At 41.9% G+C, this 19,187-nt stretch overlaps 1 protein-coding gene across 3 annotated transcripts in view; it reads right to left on the reverse strand.

The window, feature by feature from the left end:
- The window catches only part of abca3b (ATP-binding cassette, sub-family A (ABC1), member 3b), a 67,191-nt gene extending 50,313 nt beyond the window's left edge, over positions 1–16,878 (reverse strand). Inside the window, exons 1-5 of one of the 3 annotated variants that reach the window (XM_080724953.1) lie at positions 16,632–16,878; positions 14,737–14,835; positions 9,255–9,513; positions 2,470–2,597; positions 114–279 (exon numbers count right to left, since the gene is read on the reverse strand). In XM_080724953.1, coding sequence (XP_080581079.1) covers positions 114–279; positions 2,470–2,597; positions 9,255–9,513; positions 14,737–14,790 — 607 coding nt within the window. In that variant the 5' untranslated portion in view covers positions 14,791–14,835; positions 16,632–16,878. Of the gene's footprint in view, positions 1–113; positions 280–2,469; positions 2,598–9,254; positions 9,514–14,736; positions 14,836–16,626 lie in introns of all 3 variants that reach the window. The other 2 variants (XM_080724951.1, XM_080724952.1) reach the window with 2 other exon arrangements.
- Positions 16,879–19,187: the final 2,309 nt, after the last annotated feature.

Raw genomic sequence — 19,187 nt, forward strand, 5'->3', positions numbered from 1 at the left:
TGACAGAAAGGGAACTGCACAGAAAGAAAGTCCTCAGTGTTCATTTATCCATCAGCATGTTACTAAAGTTTGTTCACTGTGTGCGTGCGTGCGTGCGTGCATGCGTCACTCACCAGGCGTGCCCCCCTCCTTGTCGTACTGCTCCCGGGGTCCGGGCAGCTGGAAGAGGGGGAACAGGCTGAGGGTGTGCCAGTCCAGGTCATTATTGGGGTTCAGCTCGGACTTCTCCTTGGGCGGGGCGTTCCGAGGGGTGAAGGTGAAACGCAGGTGGTAGCTCACCTGTGTGAGGAGAGAGAGAGAGAGAGAGAGCGAGAGAGAAAATGATGAAGAGTGAAAACTAGAGACAGAATATTACGACCTTTATCTGACAACCGCAATTGTGCAGCAGATGTTTTATAATTGTTTGTTTGTTTTATAGCCAAGAAGCTCGCGTGTGGCAATGATCATTTTTATAGGGCTTAAATGTTATTCAAATAAAATACAATTTGTATGTATTTTATAATTACTTTTGCTTGTTCATTGTATGAATATAAGATATGTGTTCCTTTCATAGGTCTTTTTCACTGATGCTGACCTTCAAAGCAGCCAAAGGTACAGCTCCTCCATACCTCCAAAACCTGATCACCCCTCCAACCCCACCCGTTCACTCCTATCAGCTAACACAGGGATGCTGACAGAACCCTCGCTAAAAACCCCAGGACAAAAATCCACTCGTCCTAGACAATTTGCCCTCCTGGCACCCAAACTGTGGAATAAACTCCCTGTCGCACTTAGAACTACAGACTCACTCCCTAGCTTCTGCCGTGGACTCACCTTTTCAGACTCCACCTAAACCCATAGCACTACTGTAGCACTCCCTTTCCCTTGATGACCACACATGAAGCTAGATAGCATTTTTAGGTTTTAGAAAAAGATGTTTTACTGATTAGGTGCGTTATTATTATTATTTTTCTATATTGACAGTCCTATGCATTTGTTGTATCGTTGTTGATGTACTGACATATTATCTTGCTTATTATAGTGATGTATTACCTGCTTATTTTAAGTCGCTTTGGATTAAAAGCGTTTGCTAAATGCCTAAACTGTAAACTCTAGGACTGTCCAAAATGATCGGCCCCAATAAACTAGTTTCAGTTGGGCTCAAGTGAGAACTCAACAGAATGCCATGGGGAAAGCAGGCTTTGTGGAGCAAAGAGAGCGGTGGCTGGCAAGAGTAGCAGACAAAAACGTCTCATTGCCACTCAAGTTCACTTCACTTCACTCCAGTGTCACTTATAATGAATCTGGTGGATGTGGACACACTGCATGGTCGGTTTGTCTGAATGAGATGTGCACTTGAATAAAGGAATCAACTGAGTAGAGGCAAGGCATAGACATGTTCAAGATACTGAATTAATTTCACAAGAACCTTCAGAATTGCCTCGCCTTAATAATATCATGTGGAATTTGTGTTTCATATTTCATACTAAGTAAACAAATGTTAATGCAAAGCACTTTCCCATTGTTGATTTTCTGCCTGTTCATATACGATGCACCCAAGCTGCCTGGGGCTATAAAGACACACCAAAGACCATTTACAAGAGTTGTCTCTTTGGTGGTATTGGAGCTAATCAACCCGAGGAAAGAGTAGCTCACGCAGGCGGTGACAGACTGAATGTAGCTCTCAGAGCTAGTCTACGCTGAAAACAAGACAGAGAGAAAGACACACAAAGACACATGAAAACACGCTTCACACAAAAACCTGGGAGGAATTCTCTTTGATTCCCTCTTTTCCTCTATGCAGACATAAGCCAGCCAGCCAGCCCAACCTGTTAAGCCTGCCAGAATCTCTCCTCACATATTATGAATTTTAACACTTTTACTCTCAAGGTTCTGTAGAATGAGACTCAATTTCTACAGTGCCTCAGCATACTGTCAGGGCTTTAGAAAGCTAGCGAGAAAAAGAACAGCCCTTTATAATTTGAGTGCGTTTAATTATTTGTGAATTGTGTCATTATGTGTAAATTATGTTTCACGCACCTTGAAACCTGGAAGTGAGAAGAGGCTGAGATCGTGAAGCTCTTGTGAGCTTGCAGAATAGCTATTTTTGGTGAAGGGATTTTTTTTTAATACTAATATTAATTGGGGGGTGGGGGAGCATATGGAGATTCCGAACCTTTCGCGCCGGTTCCGGAAAACCGCGTATCGAGTCGGGTCGAGGCCGGGCACTGCACTCAGCGCCGCGGCGGGGAACGCGCATGCCGAATCTGAAGCCGGTGGGACGAACGGTTCTTGAGATACGCGGATTACATACACACATTTAGGTTATGTGTCGTACAGTATCTGCCATGTGCACCTTCAAAGCCCAAAGGCCAAACAGAATTGTAATTGTCAACGACTAAAAACACAATTCAATCGTTAATCGCAATAATTTGAGTGACAATTAATCGTCATGTAAAAGGTCATAATCGTGACAGCCCTGTACGGTACCTGCGCTGGCAGGGGTTCGTCGTCGTGGGTGAAGGGATGTTCAAACACCACAGCAGCCAGGATCTTTCCAGACAGGGGGTCGTGTCTCACATAGTCCTCAAACAGCTGCTCCGTCTCAAAGCCCCGCACTGGAGATGGAACACAACACACAGACGTTTATGTTTAGCATACTTGTGAGGACATCAACATTTTAGGATTGCAATTTTATGAATATGCTATATAATTGCGTATGCCATTTTTAACACTAACCCTGAAGTCGGAAACAGATGATCTAACGCGCCACACTGCGTTGCTTGCAAAAGAGCTATTTTCGGTGCATGACGCCATCACTTAACTAAGTAGAAATCAGGCATAACTACAAATGCCTAATCCTAGCATCAACCTGAATCTTTTCTTAATACTTGTGGGAACATCTGTCCCTCCAAAGTATAACTAATATAGGCGGCCACCGGCCGCACACAAACACACGGGCGCGCACACACACACGCGCGCACACACACACACTTGTCAACACGACTCGAGTTGACAAGTGGCATTCGCCTCACGTCCCACGTAGCCGTTGTGGTGTCTGTGCCTTCATTCAGTGACCTTGGTCTATCCTCTCCAAGACGCACTGCAAAACCCTGAGTGTTCATTTGGCTCAGAGTGGAAACAACATGGACCACGGTCACTTGGTCCATTTTTATACTTGGTGAAATTGACACCCAGGGTTGTCCACTGTCCAGTGCACTGGAGTTTCTCAAAGAGTGGGTCGTGGACCCATTTGTGGGTCACAGACCAATATTTATGAGTCACAACTCGAGAAAGAAATCTTTTCCTACATTTAAAAAAAATATATAGATATATTTAAAAAAAACTTTTTTTTATAAAATTTAAAAAAATAAATGTATACATTTTAAAACAAACAAAACAAATCTATGAAGTACCATGAATAAAAATATATATAAAAAAATAACCGTTCTACAAGCTTGCGACACGTGTGCTTGTATTCTCACTAGTTTGGGTCCTGGGCAAACGTCTAATGTCTCTTGGGTCTCGAGAGGTTTGGGAAACACAGGACTCTAGTGTACTATAACTCTCAGCATTAGTTGATATCCAAAGTAGGGTTCTCACGTTCATGACATTTTGGTATAAAATAATTGTGATTAATGATTACATTCAGTTTTTGGCATTGCACATTGTGAACACATGAATTAACAAATGATTATCTGCACAAATAAATTACTACTAACAAGTACCAATAATAAAAACAAGTAATGTAATTTTAATACTGGATGATTTTGCCCCAACTGCCCAAAATAGGGAGAAACTTTAATTTCATAAAAATAAATGGAAATTACCAAACAATTAGCTCAAATAAATGGCATCAGGCAATTATGCAATAATAGTGACAGGCCTCGTGGAAAGCATTAATTCCAGAGTAAGGTCACATACAAAGAATACAGAATACAAAGAGGCTCAGACTGGCGTGCGTGCGCGCGCACACACACACACACACACACACACACACGCACACACTCACCCACACACACCCACACACACACTCACCCACCCACACCACACACACACACACACACACACACACACACACACACACACACACACACACACACACACACACACACACACACACACACGAAGAAACCAGTGCTCTTTCTGTCAAGGCCAATATGGGACAACTTGAGCAATCCAAGACAAAGAGGTCTATGGTATTTCTAATGGTATTAATGGTATTTCTAATCTTATCATGAACACACATGCAGGTATTCTGCAGCCTAGATTCTGTGTGTTAAAGAGTTAAGCCAGCGCGCGCGCACACACACACACGCACGCACGCACGCACACGCACACGCACACACACACACACACACACACACACACACACACACACACACACACACACACACACACACACACACACACAGTCAAATCAAGGTCAGTTGCATAAAATAAACACTGGTATGCAGAGGTTGACCAAGGGAAGTTGTCAATGCCAACTATTTGCCAACCACTCCAGTAATAACAGGAAGTCCACACTGCTGGCCACTTTCCTCTCTGATCTTAACAGCTGAGTAACGTTGCTGTCAGGCAGAAACCTCTTAACTCCATAACTTTTTTTTCACAAATCAATGCCCAACTTGATCACACTACAGTGTCCCACAAAAGCATCAAAAGTAGCAGATCTGCTAGCTCGAAACGTGGCTCGAAGCGGCGTGTTTCAAACTTGTAGATCTGCTACTTTTGCAATTTTTTTATGTGAATGCTGAAAAGTAACAGTTTTGGAGGTTTCCACCCAACAGAGATGATGAGAAATGCAGTGCATTCCACCGCACGAGAAACCGCGCAACCAGCATGTTGAGAGAGTGATTCAAGACATTTGGGGAAAAACTTGTCTGTGCATACAGAGCATCTCGCTATATCTTGCGAGCAGGACAGTCTACACGGCATGTCATTCTGTGTGTGTGTGCGCGCGCGTGCGTGCGTGTGCGTGACACATTCCAAACCGCCATCCTGAAAACTCCCCTCCTCCTCCTCCAGCTGCGATCATTTGAGAAAGGTTAAATTATTCGCGTGCGACTCCACTGGGATCACACAAGGCGCGTCCGCTTTTTTTATGGGACGGCCTGCAGATATACAGGCCTGTAAACCCCTTACCTGTGTTCCTGACTGTCTATCAAAGCCTTATCAGGCACACCTGACCTGTCTGCCAGTGACAATGTCGGCCCTTGTCTCAGCGACTGAGTTGGGGTGTGTGTGTGTGTGTGTGTGTGTGAGTGAGTGAGTGTGTGTGTGTGTGTATTTGGGTGTCATGCAGGGTCGTCTCGTCACCCTGGTATTTGTGCTGCACCACGGACAGTAGGCCCAGTGGCCTTGTGGTTAGAGTGTCCGCCATGAGACTGCGAGGTTGGGGTTCAATGGGGTTCAATGGGGTGTGATGCAACCAAGCCCCCAGAACCCTGGGGGAGCCCTGAAGCAAAATGGACAACATGGTGGCCGTTTGAGGTACTGCAGTCGGGGCTTCTAATCATGAACGCGCATCTAGGCTTCTTTGTATTGACGCGCGTTCATACCGGAAGTGCTCGTTCATGAATTAGAGCCCCAGCAGCGCGTCCATGAACAAAAACTATGACGCAAAATGCGTCATAGAAGCAAAATAAAAGCCCCACTACGTCACGTTTCAGAGGCGTCTCAAACGCGGAAGTGCGCTTCATGCGCTGGGTGAGCAACTCAATGCAATTGGACGGGCGGGGATATCCGGTGTCCTCGGTATTCTTATTATAACTCTATGGATGCAACTCGCCGAGAGCTTGTGGGTCAGCCATTTTCATTATTATTATTTTTTTGTATTTATTTATAAAAGGAAATTGGGTCAAATCTTCTGAAATAATTCAAAACAAAACGTAGGAATAGAAAAAAACTAATTCGACCCGTTTTGACCATCTGTTTGCCTTTGTCCACTTATACCCATATATGGAGATCTCTGCAGACACAGTACCGGTTCCGGCCCTACCCTTTAATGCAAACCCCATTATACCTGTTGTCATAGGACCCGTTTTGACCATCAGTTTGCCTTTGTCCACTTATGCCCATATATGGAGATCTCTGCAGACACAGTACCGGTTCCGGCCTTACCCTTTAATGCAAACCCCATTATACCTGTTGTCATAGGACCCGTTTTGACCATCTGTTTGCCTTTGTCCACTTATGCCCATATATGGAGATCTCTGCAGACACAGCACCCCTTACTTATTTACAGAGCGCCCCGGAGTTCCCTAGCCCCTGGGCTCCTTATTCCCCTTTATTATTTAAGTTTAGCGTGAGAGGGAACTGCCCGGGCTTATCCACATTATTCACCTGGTTCTCTTAAAGGCACAGCCCGCTAATTCCCCTGAACCCAACCGCTCTAAAGAGCACCCTGAACTTTGCTCACCTCGAAGTGAGAGGAAGAAAGACTTTAGTTTATGCCACACTCAGAGAGATTTTTAGTTGACTCATCTAGCGTATGTGATGTCAGAGCCTTTTATGAAGTGATGTCACAATGAGTCAGCGCTTGCTCCGGAACAGCCCGATGTCAGTCATCTCCGCATACGGAGATTCCAAATCTTTCGTGCCGGATCCGAAAAACTGTGTATCGGGTCGGGTCGAGGCCTAGCTAAGAACGTAGGCAAAGGTCTGAGCTGTCTGTGTGCGAAATTTGGAGTCTGTAGCAACAACCATGTGCTGTCAAGGCTCATCCATGCGATTCGGGCCATTTGGATTCGGTGTCCATTGGCTTCAATTAGTAGTCAGGACTCCGCATATGGAGATTCCGAACCTTTAGCGTTGGTTCCGGAAAACCGCATATCGGGTCGGGTCGAGGCCTAGCTAAGAACGTAGGCAAAGGTCTGAGCTATCGGCGTGCGAAATTTGGAGTCTGTAGCACCAACCATGTGCTGTCAGGGCTCATCCATGCGATTCGGCCCAATTCGGCCTCGGCTTCAATTACTAGTCACGATATTTGCTCAAGTCATGAACCATAGAAATCGACCCGTGACCCACAAATGGCTCCCGACTCCCGACCCACTGTTGCTCAATACGTATACAGTACATACAGTATAACTAGTAGTGGTCTTTGAGGTGGTCTCCTGAAATTTAGACCCTGTGTCAAATATAATCAATAATTTATTTTCTTCCTTTCTTCGTCACCGTTTCATGTATTTCACGTATCACATTTCAGCTGTAGTGGCTAATACTGACCTCCCCCAGAAACACGAGTCCATAGATACAGTACACAAGGTTCTGGTGGTGGGGGAGGTTACAAGGTAGCACTAGCTGCTGCTGCTGCCGAAACGAGACACGTGTAATACGTGAAATGCATCACAGTATTGATGATCTCAAATGATCTCACAAATGACCTCACATTGTAGAACTGATACGGGCACTTAAGAGAAAAAAGATCATGTGGTCAGCCTGTGATGTCAGTCATCTATGAGGTCAGTCGTCTATGACAGCCCGATAAGAGCCCCTTTGACTTTCATTACAAAATGTATATAATATATAAAGATTAGATCCAGATTAGATCCAGATACACAGACAGACAGTTTTCAAACAATGTCAAATAAAAATGAAAATGAAGTCACCCTAATGTCTGGAAGTGGCTTGAACAAACCAAAGGGAATTTCAGTGTGGGGAACTTTAGTATGGAGGAACTGCACAGCAAAATCCTCTGTGTTTTAACACTAATCAAAACAAAGTGTCCAGGATGTTCTACACAGTGCAAGTTAAGTATCCAACTATATATCATATTCAATGTAAAAATCCATCCAATGCTAATCTCCAAGTCTTTTTTATTTATTTCGAGTAGCCAATTACTTTTTGTCCCATTTTCTCTCCAATTAGATCTGTTATTTTCAGAGCACAACACCCGAGCTCAACCAAACATAAAATTATGTATTTTAGTTATGCTGGATCTCTTCTCCACTAGTCCCGCCCTAACATTTTAGTCTAGTTTCAGACTTAGTTAAATTCAGCCTTAGTTTTAGTTATCGTAGCTTTGTTATTTAGTTCTCATTTAGTTTTCATCAGTGAAACAAGAAATTACATTAAAAAAATCATTTTATACAAGCTTACACATTGTGGACTATCCTTGTTGAGTGGTTTAGTGGCCTTGTGGGATCCCTTGGGAATTGAATTCCATCTAACCCCCCGGCTCCACCGAGCGCGTCGAGCGTCGCGTCAACGTCAACGCAGGGAACGCTCCCGTTTTAATCAATGAAGGGTGCTCCACTGCCGACGTCAACGTCCGCGTCGGACGCTCAAATTCGCCCCGGTTCATTTTTTGACGGCGTCCGACGCCGGCACGACGCCGTCATTTTGGTGGAGCCCTAGCCTTACTTACCATTTATATTATAATAATATAAATGGAAAGATATAATAATATCTAATGATATATGCATTCACACTTGTTCTCCTCCTTTTTAGCCATATAGCTAACTATTAATTTAGTGGATGTCTGTACCTCCGGCGTCCGCCGTCTGACCGTCTGTCTGCCTGCTGACATCACTGATACTAAACCGTGGCGCCACCATGGTAACAGCCGCATGCTGAAACAATGCTCAAATTAGGAGATCAGCATGCTGACATTCTCCATGGTAACAGCCGCTTGCTGAAACAATGCCCAAATCTGGAGATGAGCATGCTGACATCACTGATATTAAACAGTGGCGCCACCATATGGTAACAGCCTCATGCTGAAACATTGCCCAAATTTGGAGATGAGCATTCTGACATCACTGATAATAAACAGTGTCACCACCATGGCTGTCTGTCTGCATGCTGTCTGTCATACTGACATCATAGTGCTGACATCACAGACAGATACAACGGGTATTGCACAACTGGACGTAAAATGTGACTGTTCTGCCCACCGGGCACCGGTCTGGGTTCTCCAACATTACTTCTGAGACACCTACATTCAATCCCTCATATACTGTGAGTGTGCATACCCCCCAGGCACAGGACTAGTGGTAGAAATTCAGGAGATTTTGGCATTCTGCAGGGGTCTTCAACGTTTTCAGGCCAAGGACCCCTTAGCTGAGAGAGAGAGAAACCCACTACGTATTGTATAGAATTGTGTTACAGATTAAACATTTTCATAGATTTCTCAGACAGCTTAGGCTAGTTTGACAGCAATATCATCAGTGTAGGTTATCTGCAGACCAGCTTTTGCAAGCTGGCAAAAAAATGCAGTCGACGAAAATTTTTCCGTCATAGTTTTCGTCGACGGGATCGACAGCGGGACCCACCTGAGGCGATGCCAGTGAGGCCCAGGCTGTGCTGCACATCCTCGGCCACCTGGCGCACCACGCTGGCGTTGCCCGGCACGTAGGCCAGCTGCCAGCCGCGGTAGTGCAGGTGGGGCGGCAGGGCGTCCACGGGGAAGCTCTCGTAGACGGTGGCGTTGGGGTAGTTCTTGAAGGGCACCTTCTGACGCAGCACGATGAGGATGCTGGCGAACAGCAGGGGCAGGGCGATCTCCACCAGCGTCACCAGGATCTGACGCTTCTGCACACATGGAGGGGAGGGGAGGCAGGGAGACGCTTTTCATTTAAAAGGGACCCTTAGTTAATATTTGAGTTACAATTCAAACATTTGCTAAACATTTCACAATTTTTCAAAGAAGTGCCAGCGCTGCGAGCTTGTAGATCTGCTATTTTTGAATAGCTAAAGCATAAAATAGTAGTTAAAGTGGTTCCAGGTATTAATGGTTAAAGCCAGTGGTTCTCGATCTGTGGGTCGGATTTTGTGGGGGTCCCCAGATGACAAATTCTGATAGTTTAAGGACTTAAGATTTTTTTTATACCTAAAAAAATAAAAAATAAAAAATGAAAAAGACCATTACTGCATCAAAAGTAATCAAAAACTATACTATAAAGACTGGTCAAACATTGGCCATATTGTAAAAATAATAGAAGAGAGAAAAAAAGCTGATTTACAAGTCTGATCTTGGTCGGCTATTTTCACAATATTTATCTGTGGAACCGAGTCTAACAAAATGTAATGCCTCAACTCCTACACATGTTAAGATATACTTTGCTTTATCTCTGGGACCCCAAACAACATTAGCAATTACTCAGTGTTTATTTAACTCAGGGAGCGTACAAAATAGAACCAAATTGGCTGAGCTTCTAGTATCATTAAATATTGAGAGGGGTGGCTGAGAAGAAAACAAGAGTTTTCTGGGAATAAGAAATGCAGATAGATCAAAGGTTCATTGCAGCCTCCATGGAAATGTAATAACTGCATGGATGCATATTTCTGTCCTGTGAGAGTAGAACTGAAAGTCATCTATACTGAGTTAATTCATTTGCGGCCCTCCGTTACACAAGAGAGCACTGCACTATAGTATGGATACACTACATGTACGTATGCGGTTTATATATAATCTGCAATATCCATTTCAAGAACAATATCCCCATGGTTTACATCAATCTGTTGTTTCAGGGTTTTTACGGCGTGGCTGAAAGAACATGGGTTATCTATGTCTGTATGTACCCAAAGGTACTAGACCATCATGCAAGCCACTAAAACTGAGGATACGTAAGGTCGTACACTGGGGATGGGACGATAAGCAATATTATCGTTTATCTTGATAAAAAACTATCCCGATAATCGTATCGTGGAGATTTTATTTATCGTGATATCGTCCTCCGTCATGCACTGGGATCAATTCACCTTTTATTTGCCGAGCTGCATATCCGGTACAACTTAAACCCTCTTGGTAAAAGGTACTTATAATATACGTATTTGATAGTCTTTTTTTCCACTCTATCAAATGTCTTTGCCAAAAAATAGCCGCTCTACAAGCTCACAACGCGCCGCAAGACGACACTCTGCTATTTTTTGGCAAATGTTCCGCCCCAGGATAATGGATTTTGATTATTGCGTAAATCGCGAAGTCACAATTTTCATATCATCCCATCCATAGCGTACACACAATGAAACGCACTGCAGCAGAGTAGTCAGCCACACACCAAACCGCACAAATCCAAACTTTGCTATTTCACAACTACAAATTGGACAGGGTTGTTGTAAATGACTGGACCTGATAAGGTCTTATGAGGACATTATGTGGAGGCCTCTCTCAGGTCAAAGCTGGAGAGTTTGAGGGCAGAACTCTTTCATCACTCACAGGGATGTGCCAGGTTTTTGAGATTGTCAATTCAGCACTGAATCTAAGTCAGAAGAATGACCTATGAAAGATTCATTTGCACAAATACTGTGCTTCCAACCAAGTAATCATGAATCTTAAAGGAGTAGTTCACCCCCAAAATGACTTTCTTTCTATTGATTACTCACGCCATGGAGACTTGAGTTCAATAATATTTTTTTGTATTTGTTGGATTCCTGAGACAACACATTGATTATAGTAAATTTACCCCCATTGATTCCGGATGGGGACCCGAATGCATTTGGGTCCCCTTCCGGAAACAATGGGGTTAAATTCATTGTTATCACATTATTGTCTTAGGAATGTGACAAAAAACAAAAAATTGTATTGAACTTGAGTCTCCATTGCGTGAGTAATCAATAGAAAGAAAGTCATTTTGGGGGTGAACTACTCTTTTAACAGTTTGGCTGCTCTTGGTAGCCAAACACGTTCACAGACGAGATAAGGTTTCCATGGTAACCCGCATCTCAGACGCTTGCTACGGGTGCTGGTGAAAGAAAAAACTGCATACGTCATGACGCAACGCAGCCAGAAGCAACCGAGAGCGGCCATTATCCATTGACTCCTATTCTATACTGAAACATAAAAACGGCTTTATCTCGAAATAAGGTGCAAATAACGCCGAGGAGGCCGAGATCAGCTTGTCTTCAGGGCGACACTATGCCGTGATGGTCGGCCCCGGTTAGGATTTTAGTTTTCGCGACCGTTTGTAAACAAACAGATCTCCTTCCTGGATCGTCAGTGTACACCCACGTGCACACGCACGGAGCTTCCGGGGCTCTTCAAAATAAAGCGCAAGTGAATGGTGGCGTCCTGAGTGTTAAGGTCATTGGTCGCGAGACCCACATGAAAACAGTGTGGCTTCATGTGGATCTTGCTCTTCATGTCATCTATTGACTATGAGTATGACATATGACTCCAAATGTGGGTCAAATGCAAGTGAGCACAAGAAATGTGGCACTTATCAGTCCAGCGGTTTGCGAGATTAGCTCCAGGCAAACACACTGTCCTCCAGTGAGCCACACCTAAAACATTGCAACATTGTGTGAGCCTTCTATAAACAAAATAAAGTCCAACTGGCATTGTGGCAGAGTCAAACTGTACTACTTTGAACCATTTTAGAACAAAAAAAAAAAGAAAAAGAAAAAGAAAAGAAAAAGCACAATGGCACTTTTCTGTCATTAAATGGTACTGCTAGGCTTGCAACAAAGAGAGTCAAACGTGTCAAAGAATAGTGCAGAAATATCAGCATTTTCACATTTCTGGCTATTGTTTGCTTGTAGAGGTGTGAGAATGTGCCCACAAACTCTCTCAGACAGAACAGTGGTACTTTCGTGAACTAGACTTCTTTTTCAAGTGGTTTGTGAGGATATTCATGATTATCCTAATAAAGGAAATGCACAACTTACGATACATTTGTGGGTTTTATTGCGATAGAAATTGAAATATTATTATAATACTTATTTTTAATATATGTTGACAGTGGTTACTGTATCAAGACAATTGCAATACTTAAATCAAGTCTGAATTTATATTTTGAGTAAAGTCTAATAGAGTCTTTAGTTAAGTTGTTGTCACCTCATATGAACCAGAGATGCACCCCCATGTCGGTGTACTATGTTTCCTTTCCTGTCTATTCCCAATGGCGTCTCCTAGCAACAACAACAGGAGCAGCAACAAGGGGATAAAGGACAACAGAGCAACACTCTTCAAGTTCAACCAAACTTAATGTTTACCTATCAGGCTGCCAACTCCCTTTGGAGCATTGTGTAGTAACTCCAATATTACCCCATTCCCTCCCTGTTCAAACAAAAGGCTACACATGCCTCCGAATACAAATGTACTCTTCTGAAAACACTTGCGGCTGAGTCTAATGTCAACTTCATAACGGTACACATGCCTAAGGTGAACAGCTGAAATATTTGTTATCCCTTAGAGATATTGATTCAGTATAGCTTCCGCTCCAACTGGTTTTCACTTGCATATCACCCAATATATTAACCAACAGTCGAAAAGGTCACAGATAAGACGTGAACCAAAATACCGCCAACGTACTTACAAACATCCTCTGACGATACAAGTCATGTGACAGTCGCCAGTGTGAAGATCAGTTTCAAAAGGTATTGTGCGGCTTTAATGTATAAACAAAAACAAGACTGAGGCTAAAAGTCAGGGTAAAAGCTCCTAAAGGCCATGCTGTTCCTTATATCCAACTACACATTTTGACTGAAGGGTGGCACTAAGAGGAAAGGCCCTGGAGTCACTGAAATCTGTAGGTTTAATCTGATTATGAGATCAAATTTGACATTTTGTCATGCACTGACACTCAATTGGGTTCTTCCAAGGAGCATGAATGCATTTAGCAAGTTTAATGGCCTTAATCTGCCCATTATATTTTAAGATATCATGTGTCTGAGTGGACACTCTTGTCTATGGGTGATACTACAGGAAAGGTTGTGAGGTCGCCATAATCACCAGGGGTCATCCGGTGGGGAGCATGAGGGTGTACAGCAAATTCCCTGGCAATCCAGCCAATAGTTTGGGATCAGGAAGGCAGAGAGAGAGCTGAAGCTCTTGACATGAGCAGCTAACTAGACATGGACCAGTTTGTTTTGTGTGCTCTTTTACCATGGATGAGAGAGATCTCAGCGACAAGAGAAATATCCCTGTTATGCAAGTATATATAGAGGGTACAATTCCATATGCATTGTGGGTTAATAATGAAAACACCTTTAATCAGTGAAAGGTCTACCCACCAGAAGTTCTTATTCAGACTAGTGACTATAAACATCATAGTAACCTGGCTTGTCGCTAGAATTGTGTTTATTGTCTTTCCCTAATAGAGAAGGCAAAAATGTTGAAGTTTAACACAAGTCTTAAAGGTGCAAAGATGGGTTGGTGGTGGTGTGTGTGTGTGTGTGTGTGTGTGTGTGTGTGTGTGTGTGTGTGTGTGTGTGTGTGTGTGTGTGTGTGTGTGTGTGTGTGTGTGTGTGTTAAATAGCTCTATATTGTGATAGTTAATTACTGATATTGAGTGTTTATTCAGTAACAGAGGTCTCTCCATCTAAAATGTATTTTCAGGTCATGATACCAACTTTATCCAATGAGGAGAGAGAACTCATACAGGATAGAGGATCCAGGATAATGTGAGAATTATTGTGTGTGTAATAATGTGAAATTGGAAGTGATGACACAAAGACATTAGTGGAAAATTGGAACTGGAACACTTTAAAATTAAAGCTGATAAAGACGCTCTCTTAAGGATTAAATTAGCAACCTATTTAAAAAATAACTTAGGGTTGGATCGATGGGGAGAGTAGACCCCTGTTATTGAACACTATATAGCAATGGTTACTAAAAGAATATATAGCTTTAGCCTTTTCACACACAAAAGAAAAGAGTTTTGATTTCACCATAAAATATCACATGCATTACCTTTCATATGCCTACTTCATATACTGTAAGCCTGAAATGTAAAACAATTCAAATGGTAGCCAAATTAATGCTTAACCATGGCACATGCAAACTAGTTATAGTTTCATATTCCTCCAACCCACCTGTTGCAGATAGTTTTTCCACAGCAGTAATCCAAACTGCCGCACGATCGCCATTTTGAACAGGAGACAGAACACAACCTGGCAGGTCTTCTACAGCTGCTGGAAAGACAAAACGAGGTTTTAGACACCGATTCTCAAAAAAAAAAAAAAGGGGGGGGGGGGGGGGGGTGGTTATACTGTATATAGATAGAGAGAGAGAGATATGTAGGCGGCCTATACCCTGAATATAAAATTACACAATGCGACATACCTGAATGTCTGTTTACACAATGCTGTACCCCCTCCAACAGTAAAAAAAACTCAACTGTTTTTATTTTTGACACTGTAAATGTATGTTTTCTCATGCCAATAAAGCTCCTTTGAGATTGAACTGAATTGATATAGATATAGATACATATATCAAACTAGGAGGCTTTGATATTAACTAAAAAGGTTGAGAAACACTATTTTAGGCTGGGTTATATATAAATCATTACAGTAAGTCATTACAGTTCAACTGTGAACCATAACCACAGAAAGAGATCTTCTGACTTTTAGGTTTCCATTTCCATTTAAAAAAGAGGGAAGCATGAACTGAAAGTGGTCCCAAGTTCATTTCACAGCTGACTTGATGTTTACACCTGGGTCTTGGGGAATTTCAAACACGCTTGCATCAAACACAAGCAAGACCTCGTGCAATCTGGGAATTACAGTTTAGTAATCACAAGAGCAAGTTCGGCTGAACTTGGACATGAACCTGAAGAGTACCCTGGCATGTACAATACATATTATATGCATATCTGTGGCTTATTGATGTCTTTTATTTGAATAAGAGACTGAGAACTCAGTGAAGTTGAAGAAAGGCCAAAAAGAGAGAGAGAGAGATTAAGTTACTAAAGATAAAAAAGCCACCAGTAGACTGTTGACATTCCATGCACTGAACTAGCTGAACCGGTCAATGGAAACCAGTTGTACAAGTCAATGAAAAAATGCACTCTTTTGTTTGTTTGCCCTCTTCCTGGGCTTCCTGCTTGCTAACTTTAGACTTAAGAGTGGAAGGTTTAAGAAGAAACTTTGTTGAGGTTGAGCCACACATCTGGGTCTAGCAACTAGAATGTTGTAACTAAACAGCTGTGAAATAAATATAGTGGAGTAAAAAGTACACTATTTGCCTCTGAGATGTAGTGGAGTAGTAGTTTAAGGAATGGAAACACTATTTAAAGTAAAAGTACCTTCATGTGATATTTCAAGACAACTACGGTACTTGGGTAAATGTAATACTTTGCATCACTGTAAAACAAGCCACCTTTGTCTCAGCTAGGGGAGACAGTGTCTAGTTCATACCACAGGATGTGTTTGTTATTGCCTTAGTAAACAAGCAGTAAACAAGCAACAAGTGCCGCTGGAGATGACTGCATCTTTTCATGACATCCCAGGGGTCATTTCTACTAGATTTGCTTCGTTTGTCTCTGAATAGACTGGACTATGTGCGATGGGCCGATCATGACACACAGACCCAGTGCCCTTCATACCTGATTAAGATAATAACGGCAATATAATTTCCTTCAAGCAATGCTACATGAAAAGCAACACACTTCTTTGTTATGAATAGGAAAAACATCATACTAGGCCATCATAGAGATAGATCAAATTATAATGCCTTGCTCATCGCTTTAATCCCGCCTTTCCTCTTTCTCAATTGGTCCAATTCAACCTCTTGAACCTCGCGATTGGACAGTCCACCTGCCTGTCACTCCCAAGGGATGCCTATGAATTTTGATGATGGAGCTATGAGGAGACTAATAAGGCATTTTCCTGAAATTCCTACAGTAACATAACGAACGGCATTAAGTATGAATTAGCGCCAAGATGACTAAATACTGTGATCTTCAAACAAGATCGCCACGTTACCTTACAAGAGCAGGAATGGCTACATGAACTTCATGGGCTGCTGTCCTCTCCTTTATAATTCCTCCCCTTCTTATGGCGATAATAACATTGAAATGGATCGTTGCTTCTTCCTTCACCACCTCTGTCGATTGACAGTAAACATTAGCGAAGCTAATGGTGTTTGATGAAAATAAAATGAAAATAAATAAGGATTCCGGGCTCAAATTCGTTCCCGATAAGGATGCGATGACATTGCAGCAGCAGCAGCTCCCGTGTTCATTGTGCAGAATGCAGCTACGAGCATCAACAAAAGCTCTCACGTGACCTCCCCGGAGCAGAGTCACGTGACCACAAAACAGCTGTACTAAAACATTTTTGAAAATAGCAAATCTACAAGCTGTGAGCTTGTAGATCGGTTATTTTCAAATTTAGCCTATGTATAAAATAGTATTTTAAAAATACATACAAATGTATGATTATAATATAATGATTGATATTTGCAAAGCAACTAGTGTCAAATGTTAAATAATTGTAATAATGTAATAATTGTAGTGGAGTAAAAGTACAATATTTGTCTCTGAGATGTAGTGGAGTAGAAGTAAAAGTACTGGAAATACTCCAGTAAAGTATATTCATTCAGTCAGTCACAGCAAGACGCCAATTTCCAAGCCCATAGGATTGTTTTATTAAAAACATAAAAAAAGAAAAAACTATATTCACAGGTCACTTGAAAAAGTACTATAAAGAAAAACTTCACTTTAAACTTTAGTTTCATGAGAGAAAAAAAAAAACAATTGCTCTCTTTTGGAATGAAGCAAAGAAAATTTCAAGTAAAGAGGCATTTCTACCACAAATGTCATAAGTTATGTACACAGGTAGGTATATACTTTAACTGTATATATATACACGCACACACACACACAAACATAATGTACATAATATACTTTATACATACTTATATACAGTGGTGGAAAGGAACTTAAGTAATATATTTACTCAAGTACTGCCATTTGCTTTACAAATCTATTCGATTATTTTACAAATTACAAAATCGGAAAACTTCTTCCAACCACTGCATGCATGTGTGTATGTGGCACAGAAGACAGCCAGCCTTTAGGAACAGTTTAAAAATGGTATTTACAGTTCATCAAGAACACCCGTAAGGCATACAGTACATTCAAAACACCATCAAGTAAAAAATAATTCTGCCTTTTAGTGTTCAGTCTTCCATTTCTCCTAGAGGAGCCAGAGCAGATCCACATATAATACTTAAATTAGCATTGATTGTTCAAGCATAGAAAACAACACTTTGCTGCAGTAGGATCGCTCTGTTCCAGTGATGATGAAAGTGACAAATCTAGATGGGAGAGATGAGAGGACTGCTGGGTAGAATAATACGATTTCACCAGTACCTGAGCATTTATATTATACTGTATATAGTGTATCTATACTATAGTTTATATAGTACAACTCATCAGTACTGGGGAGGGGAAAAGGATTACACTCACTTTTTACATCTGTAACGCTGTTATGTGACAATCAAGTTGATTCTAATGTTCTATATACTTACTTTTTTTGACAGCTGATTGTTCAACATGTTTTGATGACAATCTGCATCCTTAGTGGTTTCTCAAGTTTATCAGCTGTAATGTATATCCATTATAAGCTAAATAACTTAATATCTGAAGTGTCAAGGTCACAACAGCTAATGCGTAATCCTTTCAGCCAACCCCCCCATCCCATGTCTTCTTCTGCAGTAATAAGGATCAAACTGTTTGTCAACGGGCCAGTGGATGCATGTGCAGAAACGTCTGGGCAAAGAAATGCATTTGACAGGCTCCTAAATAACAAGGGTTTCACAGCACCATCTATACAGGTAGATTCTTCCGATAACACAACAGTACCTTTGGCATATGCACGTATGACAAAGAATAATTAAATACAGTCAATGTCACGGCTTCAAACTGATATTTACATCAAGCGGTTTACAGCCTATTCTTGATTTCTTCTTTTACATTCTTGTACGAAGAACAGTGCATTATCAGAATCTACGATAAAACAATACAATCACAACAGCACGCCAGCTATGGTTGAAGGTTTTCAAGACATCTTCACAACAATGCTTAATTTAAAATAAAATAAAAATAAACACACATAGTTTTGAGTTTGTGACCTCACAGCCATCCGATGAGATAGGGTTTTTGCAGAGGTCTGTGTGATAACGAATAGTGTGACCGTTGTAACAGGGATATCCTGAGAAGTTAAACACACTGAGCGTCCATGGATGTACTGTTCAGGTTTGTGAGAGGTATCTTACTGCACTTTGCCTGTAAACTCTTGAGCGAAATGAGACATGTAAAAAGAAAGGCAACAATCCGTGACATGACCATTCCCTTTATGTAAAAGCTTTGTCATTTCTTTCTTAAAGCTTTGAGTATCTTTTGATCTTCTTGGCAGTAGAAGAACCAGTGCAGAGCAAGGACCAGCATTGAGAACATGGGAATAAGAGGGCGAAAAGTGCTGGAGACGAGTGGAATGGAGGGGGGCTACTCCAATACAGAGCTACTCCAATTTCACGGCAG

Source organism: Nannobrachium achirus (genome assembly GCF_963921795.1).
Source record: "Nannobrachium achirus genome assembly, chromosome: 4".
Taxonomy (NCBI): Eukaryota; Metazoa; Chordata; class Actinopteri; order Myctophiformes; family Myctophidae; genus Nannobrachium; species Nannobrachium achirus.